Below are 9,599 nucleotides of genomic sequence, written 5' to 3'. Positions count from 1 at the left end.
GGATATAGAATTTTGGACTAGCGGACATTGTTTTAGCTCATCTATTTCAATTGATTGGTCAATGATAATCTAGTACCAGGTAAACACACAACTCAAAAATGACCTGTCCATCATACAGACCTACCTTTATGGACTGTAGTTACGTCAACATGCTACAACCAATCCAATCGCGCCATACGTCTGACGGTATTCTTCTTAACTCACGGTCGCTGTCCTTTCAGCACGAACGTGCGTAAAGCCAGGGATACTTAATGTAAACCCAGACTCTTCAGGTGGTTTTACCATTCCCTAAAAGTTTATTTTTCAGAATTTTCTGTCGTATGGATTGAGAACGTTTTGAAACAAAATATATCGTTTAATCCGAGACTGACTATGGTATTCCGAGTAGATTACCGCTTTCTCGGTGTGCTTTACGCACCGGATTTGAAACGCTTAATCATCGGTTAGGTAGCCCCGCGATTACCCAATAACCTTATTTCACTAAAGCTTAACGACCAAAATACTGCCGCAGGTATGTTCTTTCTTTTGAGATTGTTTTGTTTTTACGCACTGGGACTGGGCTATGGGAAGCTTGTACGGGGACAGGATGACACCCCGGGCACGGGAACCCGGCTCCTATGCCGAGTCATCCCCGTCGGCGCCGACACTTGTTTGGTCCCCGTAGGTCCCGAACCTAACGCAGCGGCACAGGAGGAAGAGTTGAGGAACACAGTCATGCAGCTCCGGGAAACGATTCTCCAACAGAAAGAAACTATAGTCAACCAACTTGGGACCATAAACGAGCTGACCGCAAAGCTCTCCCTTTGTGAGTCAGCCTCCGATGGAGGGAAGTATGATAGTGGTGGATCTTGGAGTAAAAGCAAAGATAATCAGAACACAATGGGAGATTTACCCAGAGATCCCAATGATACAATCGACAACCTCGGGAAGACCATGCAGAGTCTGAAGGACCGACTAGAGAACCTAGAGGTAAGGCGCATGAGTGGATAGTAACCACATGACTCTGGTCCCTAAATAATGGAAAGGGAATGCTGAAAATGATTGTTATCAGTGTGAATTAAATACATCTGAAATAGGCCTAATGTTTTTTTTACATTGTTGGCTCTTGCTTGATTGTCTGCTTATTAAGTCATTGAATCTAAAGTGAACACTGGTTCCTGTGGTCAACATTGAGTATCCATTAACTTTGCTCCTATTTTGACCTGTAGCCTATCCATCTATTTTTGCCACCATGTGGAGGCGTACCCTAAATGGATTAGCCTTCTATCTCATTTACCCTCCAGTGATTAAGTTCCCTATGTCACCTTAATCAACAAATGTTGTAAACAGTAACAACTACAGTGAACAAAATATGTAAACACAACATATAAAGTGTTGGTCCCATGTTTGATGAGCTGAAAAAAAAGATGGAAAACAAAAAGGAAAACGCCACACACTGCTGCTCATGCTCCCTGGTGATATTTATTTATAACAATGTTTCGACCCTTAGGTCTTCATCAGGCATCCATATCCCAGGTTGGGGTGGAAGGTCCTATATATAGGGGCAGTACTCAGTGACATCACTTCCTGAAACAGGAGGTGAAAAATATATAATATAGGTTCCCAATATTAACATTCAATGTATCAAAATATATGATCATACACAAGGAATGTGATCAATATTTACAGTAATATACATATATATATATATATATACACATACAATATTCAATTAGGATAAAAAACACAATAATTTGGACATTTTGAAACTATAAAAACGGTTTTAAGTTTAACTCCTCGTTAAGGCCAAGAGCAGACAGTGTGTTGAGCCTGTAGGTCCAAAAAGATTCCCTTTGAAGAAGTTTCCTTTCAATGTCCCCTCAAGTTTTCCCTTGTCAGTTCATGTGGCCCTTCTGAAGGCATACTGGTCTACACACAGTGCACCCGATTTCCACTCAGCCAATGATCTTTCAAAATTACACTCTTTGCATAAACCTCTACTGATTGTCTTTGACCATCTTGCGTTGCCTCCACTTATTTAATTGTTTTTTGACATCTTCATCTTCCCCCACAGCAACAGCAGCAGAGAGCCAACACATCGGGAACGTCGTTCCCCAGCGAACTCAGAGACCTGCTGCAGAGCAGGCTGGGAGATCTGGAGAAACAGCTGCTCAGTAAGGTCAACAACCTGGAGGAAGAGAAGTCTCTGCTCTACAACGAGACCGCAGCCCACAGGCAGAAGACGGAGAGCACCCTCAACTCCCTGCTGACCAGGATTAACGAGCTGGAGAAAGGTAAATAACTGGAAAAAGAAAGATATGACAGAGACACAAAAGGGCACACACTGACCCACTCAGACATGCCTGGCAGCATACCACCCTGCATGGCTTGCCTCTGAAGCTAAGCAGGGTTGGTCCCGGTTGGTCCCTGGATGGTAGACCAGATGCTGATGGAAAATGGTATTGGATGGCAGGTAGGGGACAATGCCCTGAGTAGAGTGCCATCTTTTGGATGGGATGTTAAATGGGTGTCCTGACTCTCTGTGGTCATTAATCTTCTTTGGGATCAGTGTCCCTTCCATGGGATGGTTGAGCTAACATATGCTAATGTGATTAGCATGAGGTTGTAAGTAACAAGAACATTTCCCAGGACATAGACATATCTGATATTGGCAGAAAGCTTAAATTCATGTTAATCTAACTGCACTGTCCAATTTACAGTAGGTATTACAGTGAAAGAATACCATGCTATTGTTTGAGGAGAGTGCTCTATTTTGAACATGAAACGTTATTACTAAACAAATTAGGCACATTTGGGCAGTCTTGATTCAAAAATGTGAACAGAAATACAATGGTTCATTGGATCAGTCTAAAACGTATTACATGCAATGCTGCCATCTAGTGGCCAAATATATAAATTGCACCTGGGCTGGAATAATACATTATGGCCTTTCTCTTGCATTTCAAATATGATGTTACAAAAACAATTTTAAAAAACGGTTGTTTTTTCTTTGTATTATCTTTTACCAGATCTATTATGTTGTATTCTCCTACATTTCTGTCACATTTCCACACATTTCAAAGTGTTTCCTTTCAAATGGTACCAAGAACATGCAAATCATTGCTTCAGGGCCTGAGCTACAAGCAGTTAGATTTGGGTATGTCATTTCAGGCAAAAATTGAGGGGTGGATAAAGGGGTGGATCTTTAATGATCTCATGGCACTTTTTGTAAGAGTAGGGGTCTTAACCCCGGTGTCCTGGCTAAATTCCCAATCTGACCATCATGGGCACTGAATCATCCCCAGCTTCCAATTGGCTCATTCATCCCTCCTCTCCCATGTAACTATTCCCCAGGTTGTTGCTGTAAAAGAGAATGTGTTTTCAGTCACCTTACCGGGTACAAAAAAAACCCACAAACGTCTGTGTACACAATCAGATGACAGGAGTACACACAAATGCAGCAGAAACAGGAAGACTCACATATTGTAAACACAACGAGTCATTCAATCTACTATCAATTTACCTGCTTACTAACTGTCACTCACTTACTACACTACATAGTAGTAAAAGACTGATGCTTTAGATAAAATCTGACAAACATTGGCTTATCATTTTGTTCTCTTATACCAGCATTTCCAAAACTTAGTCTTCGGGACCCCAAGGGGTGCAAGTTTTGGTTTCTGCCCTAACTACACAGCTGAATTAAATGATCAAAGCTTGATGACTAGTTGATAGTTTGAATCAGCTGTAGTGCTAGGGTAAAAAACGAAATGTGCAGCTCTTGGGGTCCCGAGGCCCGAGTTTGGGAAACCCTGTCTTACTACATGCATACTGCGTATACAGTATAGAGTTGACTTCATAGACAGCTCTCCCATTGCTTTCTCTGTAGGTGGCGGTGGTTTCAAGTCCCCTGAGCAGTTTAAGCTGGTCCTCCCCCTGCGTACTAACTACTTGTACGGCCGCATGACCAAGAGCCTTCCTGAGATGTACGCCTTCACGCTTTGCATGTGGCTCCGGTCCAGCGCCGGCCCTGGCATAGGCACCCCCTTCTCCTACGGGGTGCCAGGACAGGCCAATGAGATTGTGCTCATTGAGTGGGGCAACAACCCAATAGAACTGCTCATCAATGACAAGGTAAGGGCACTCTAAAAGACTCAATGTCTCTCTTTGTTTCGCAGTAGTGCTGATATTTGAGGGGGAGCTTACCTTACTTGACAGGAGTCTTAGTTCTTACTTTTAAATTAGATCTGGCTTTAATGAGGTTGCATATTTTTTGTTTTTGCATGCACGGTCTAAAACAGTGTCTGGTGTTTTATACCACCTTTACCAAACCCTAACCTTCCTCCCTCTAATATGCACTTCTTCTTTCTGTTTGTAAGCATCGTTACCTTCCTTACACTTCTCTGCTATGTTGTTACCTGTCCAGGTGGCTCAGCTGCCTCTGTCGGTGCGTGACGGTAGGTGGCACCACATCTGTATCACCTGGACCACCAGGGATGGTCTGTGGGAAGCCTACCAGGATGGTCAGAGGCTGGGGGCAGGGGACAACCTGGCCCCCTGGCACCCCATCAAGCCTGGAGGAGCCATCATACTGGGGCAGGAACAGGTGAATATGCTGGCTAGTGCCTTTTATGTGTAGTATACACAATTGCATATATTATTTGTATGTGAAATATTTTTACCTATTTGATTAGGATTGTACAGTAGCTTTGAATTGTACAGATTTTAATTGTACAGTAGCTTAGCCATGACCATGAGTCCTGAGCTATAGGTTCTAGTGCAGTGGGTACCAACCGGTCGATCTCCAAGGCATTTGTAGTCGATCACCAAACGTTTCTGTAAAAGACAATGATAAAGCCTTTTGTTCCTCTTTACATTTTTTATGTTGCGCTGTTGGTGGTAGGTGCACTTGATTCAGCAGCCCTATCGCTGGGAAGTCAAAGTGTTCCCAGTTTGAACCATTTCCTTAGTCTGAAGGTAGAAGATTCCAGTCACCCAAGTCAGACTGTTCACTCTGATATCGCACGGCAAGCGGTACCGGAGCGCCAAGTCTAGGACCAAAAGGCTCCTTAACAGCTTCTACCCCCAAGCCATAAGACTGCTGAACAATGAATCAAATGGCCACCAGACTATTACATTGACCCCCCCCCCCACCTCGACTAACCTGTACCCCCACACATTGACTCACATTGACTCACATTTTCTTAACTCTATTTCTTGAACTGCATTGTTGGTTAAGGGCTTGTAAGTAAGCATTTCACGATAAGGTCAACACCTGTTGTATTTGGCGCATGTGACAAATACGATTTGATTTTGAGAACGCCGCATACCCAGCAGGCTCAGAGAGCAAAACAAGTGCACCTATAGGTCTACCACTGGCCAATAAGATTGCTCAGACCAAAGTGTCTGCACAGTTTCCTCGAGCCATAGGTTGTAAAAAGAAACCTAGAGTGCACAGAAATGTTAATACTGTGAGATTTCAAAACTTTTAAAACCATGACCAGAGAGAGACTCAATGAATACAGCAAAGAGCTGGTGTTTTTATAAGTTCATGTGTAAGTTGTTATTCAGCACTGTCAACACTTTTTCAACACTTTTATAAGCCATAAAATGTGTGTTCTCCCTACTTCCACTCAATCTCAACCAGCACTGCAGCAGCAATGAATGAGTATTGCAAAGTGTTTTGATAAGCCTGTGTTGTTATTATTAGCGGTTTGTGTCTTTTTTAATATTGAGGAATATTTCACTTTTTCTGGTCATAAGAGTAACAACTTGAATTGGTGCATGAGGCAGAAATAATGCAGTGCGACTTGCCATCAGCTGGAAGACTGTGTCCCCTTTGCTCAGCGGAGGGAGGGAGAGTAGAGGGATGGTGAGTCGGGTGAGAGGCAGCCTCACCGCTGCTCTCTCCCTCCCTCCCCTCAGACTGACCATCAGATGCAAGCCATCAGTCCAATAAAATAAAAAAAAGCTAATGATTATGCACACTCAGCTGTGAGTGTAATACAACAAATTATCTATTACCTGTGTTACCTAACATGTTGAAATATAATTTCAAAATGGTCTGATAAGAACAACATTGGCAGGGCAATTCAAGCATAGCCAATATGCAGTGATAATAATTGGGCCTATAGCCTACTGCACAAACTTCATTGCTACAGAACTGTTTTGAATATGTTAATGTTGCATAGGCTTATGTTTTTAAGTTCTGTTAAAAAATAAATCTCAGTGGTAGATATCGGCTTGCTTTTGGACTCAAAGTTATCTTGACTCATAAAATGTTGGTGACCACTGCTGAATAGCAACCCTTGAGTGGATGGTAAGGGGGGGGCTACCTATTGGGAAACCGTGCTGTAGAGTGTAGTCCAAATATGAATAGCCCAATCGCTAATAGAATTCTAACCATCAGTGACTTGAGAAAGCAAAACATTATCTAGAGAGAGTACAGCATCCTTGAGTGTGACAGGTTGAGCCTGGTGGTACACAGCGAATATGAGGATGATGTTATTGTTGTTGTTTTTAACGATGCCTGCCGTTTATGGCCTCAACAGGACATAGTGGGCGGGCGCTTTGACGCCACGCAGGCCTTTGTGGGTGAGCTGAGCCAGGTTAACATCTGGGACAATGTCCTGAAGCCATCCGACATCCTCACCATGGCCAACTGTTCCTCCTACACCCCCGGGAACGTGGTGTCCTGGCTGGACAGTGATGTGGAGGTGTTTGGCGGGGGAGCAGCCAAACTGCCTCTAGAGCTATGCCAGGACCGGCTGTCTGAGACTGAGTCTTAGGATGGTTGTCTCAGTCTGTCTGTGACTTGTTCAGATTCATGTTCTTGATCTTGACGCATACTGTACATGTTACGTGTAATGCTTGTCATGTTTTGTTTGGCTGTTTGTGTAAGGAAAGGCTTTGATTTACCTAATTCGAGATGATTCTACTACACCGAGACAGTTATACTCACACACGTGTTGACACTCACATACAGACTTACACACCGGCAGACACAGACTTAATTACACTGGATTTGACAAGCTAAGGCTTGCGTGTTGCGTGGGCGGTGTAAGGCACAGATTAGCCGTCCCAGGACTCACATACAGTACAGTAGCCTAAGTCTCCTGGTCTCCTGATAGAGGTCATTAAAGCCTCTCCACCTTGACCGGAGACAGCCTAATCAGATCTAGGCAAATATCAAATCAAACATGGAAACCAGGTTTCCATGGTACAACCTATTGCAGAGATGATCAGTGACTAGCTATGATCTTTGAGTTAGTATTGGTAAACATTTCATAGTTATGTGTGGAAATTGGTGTTCTTGTACTTGTGGCATGTCTGTTGTACTATAATGTTAATAAGGTTTTATTATCCATTATTACCCATACTGTTTTCAAAACCCCAAGTCCAGCTCAATGCCTGCAGCAGGATATGCTGTTGTCTCACAAAACTATTCAGTAATTATCATCTTGTTGTTTGGGACATGTTGGTTTGTTTAGGTCTCCAATGTCTGTGCAGTGCATAGTTTACGAACAAACAAAGACTAATTTATATGGGAGCATTGTTACTGTTAAATGTGTACATGTAATTTTTTAAGCAGATAAGAACAATTTGTTATGTATGATATGAACAATACGTTAATGTGTACAAGTGTTTCTTTCCATGAACAGTGTTGGGTGTGTAATGTGTGTAAAGCTATTACACTGCTGACTTTTCATGTGGCCTTCTTTTAAGGATTTTGTGCCAGATGTGCTTTACAAACCTAACCTTTGCTTTGCCAATGAAAATTAACAAGAATGTGAAAAATTAAGGAAAAATAAAACACTACTGAAAAGCAGTCTACTGTTTATATAGCAGTTACATTTCATAGACCAGAAGCCTTAACCAACAAGTGACCAAAGCCTAGGTGGCATTAGTAATGCTTAATTAAGACATGACAGCAGCTCAAAGGTCAACGGTGACATCAGTCATTTAGGTACACTCCTACACACCAACTCCTACCGACTCATACAAACTAATGTGAAAACATCTCCCTGACTCTTCAGCAAAATAAATGGAATATGGTTGTGAATAGAAGTGGGACAGGGTCAGTGTTCACAGTCTTCACTGCATCCACATGTTCATGCAATGCAGTCCTGTATTACTTATCAAAATCATTCACTTTTTATTCTATTCTACCAGAGACTATTTAGTTGAAGGCCAGTTTCTGTCTGGAATTCAAAGTCAGGGTAAGTAGCATTACTGAAGTACAAATCAAGTTACTTGATGACATTGTAAGATACAATTCAAATACATATGTTTTGGTACAGTCGTGAGCAGCAAGTACAATTGGAAGTAACAAGATACATATAAAGAAATAACAGCCACAGAGGTCTATTGCCTAACAAATACATACATTTTCGGGAACATAAGCATGTAAATATAACAAGTTAAATTGCTAACAAAGAATTGATTTGTTTAGATGTTCTGCTCCATAAAAACATTTGTTATTGTGTTGGTGAGTCACACCCAAACCCAAATTTAAATTCAGTTGCTGCAATAAAATGGTACATGTCAATCAAGTCCATGTCTTTCAGCTCAAGGTCATTAGTCATGTGACTGAGGAATTCATCTCTGGTGCTCTGTAGCCCAGACAGAGAGGTGGCTGGCTGCTGTGCTGGTGGGGGCTTTAGTTAACAGCCATTAGGACCGTTCCCTACAGTGTTACTGGCAGCTCTCATCTATCATCATAGGTTGATCCAATCCTCTAAAATACCCTGGATGGATACTTTGTTTTAGGGGTCAGACTTCTGGCTGGGTCTTGGGATCATTAAGGCAAATAGTAAAATTGTAAAATGCACACAGAGGAAATGTAAACTGCAGCGGTATCAAGTTATAATGAATCAATCAATAGTTCAATGTTACATTATTCATCCTGAACTATCCATTTCTAACAAATGATCAATATTTGACTTGAATCAGACAAGCAAAGCCCAAATCAAAAGCGTGTAAATGAAGACTAGTTGCGGTACAAGTAGGCGTCAGCTCTAGTCCCGTGCTGCAACAGAAGGGTTTGTACCTCTCCTTTCTCTGCCCTGGACACATACAGTTGAAGTGGGAAGTTTACATACACCTTAGCCAAATACATTTAAACTCAGTTTTTCACCATTTCTGACATTTAATCCTAGTAAAAATTCCCTGTCTTAGATCAGTTAGGATCACCACTTTATTTTAAGAATGTGAAATGTCAAAATAATAGTAGAGAGAATGATTTATTTCAGCTTTCATCACATTCCCACTGGGTCAGAAGTTTACACTCAATTAGTATTTGGTAGCATTGCCTTTAAATTGTTTAACTTGGGTCAAATGTTTTGGGTAGCCTTCCACAAGCTTCCCACAATAAGTTAGGTGAATTTTGGCCAATTCCTCCTGACAGAGCTGGTGAAACTGAGTCAGGTTTGCAGGCCTCCTTGCTCGCACACACTTTTTCAGTTCTGCCTACAAATTTTCTATAGGATTGAGGTCGGGGCTTTGTGATGGCCACTCCAATATCTTGACTTTGTTGTCTTTAAGCCATTTTGCCACAACTTTGGAAGTATGCTTGGGATCATTGTCCATTTGGAAGACCCATTTGCGACCAAGTTTTAACT

The 9,599-nt window shown here is 42.0% G+C and overlaps 1 protein-coding gene across 1 annotated transcript; it reads left to right on the top strand.

Moving 5' to 3' along the window:
• Positions 1–222: 222 nt before the first annotated feature.
• LOC139580691 (neuronal pentraxin-2-like) lies at positions 223–7,807 on the top strand. Its single transcript, XM_071409609.1, has 5 exons — positions 223–969; positions 2,054–2,273; positions 3,869–4,113; positions 4,406–4,585; positions 6,531–7,807. Exons 1-5 carry the CDS (start codon positions 514–516, stop codon positions 6,765–6,767), a joined length of 1,338 nt encoding a protein of 445 aa, XP_071265710.1. The 5' UTR covers positions 223–513; the 3' UTR covers positions 6,768–7,807.
• The last annotated feature ends 1,792 nt before the right edge of the window (positions 7,808–9,599 follow it).

Source organism: Salvelinus alpinus, chromosome 7 (assembly GCF_045679555.1).
Source record: "Salvelinus alpinus chromosome 7, SLU_Salpinus.1, whole genome shotgun sequence".
Classification (NCBI taxonomy): Eukaryota; Metazoa; Chordata; class Actinopteri; order Salmoniformes; family Salmonidae; genus Salvelinus; species Salvelinus alpinus.
This window is presented reverse-complemented; position numbering and strand designations above follow the sequence as displayed.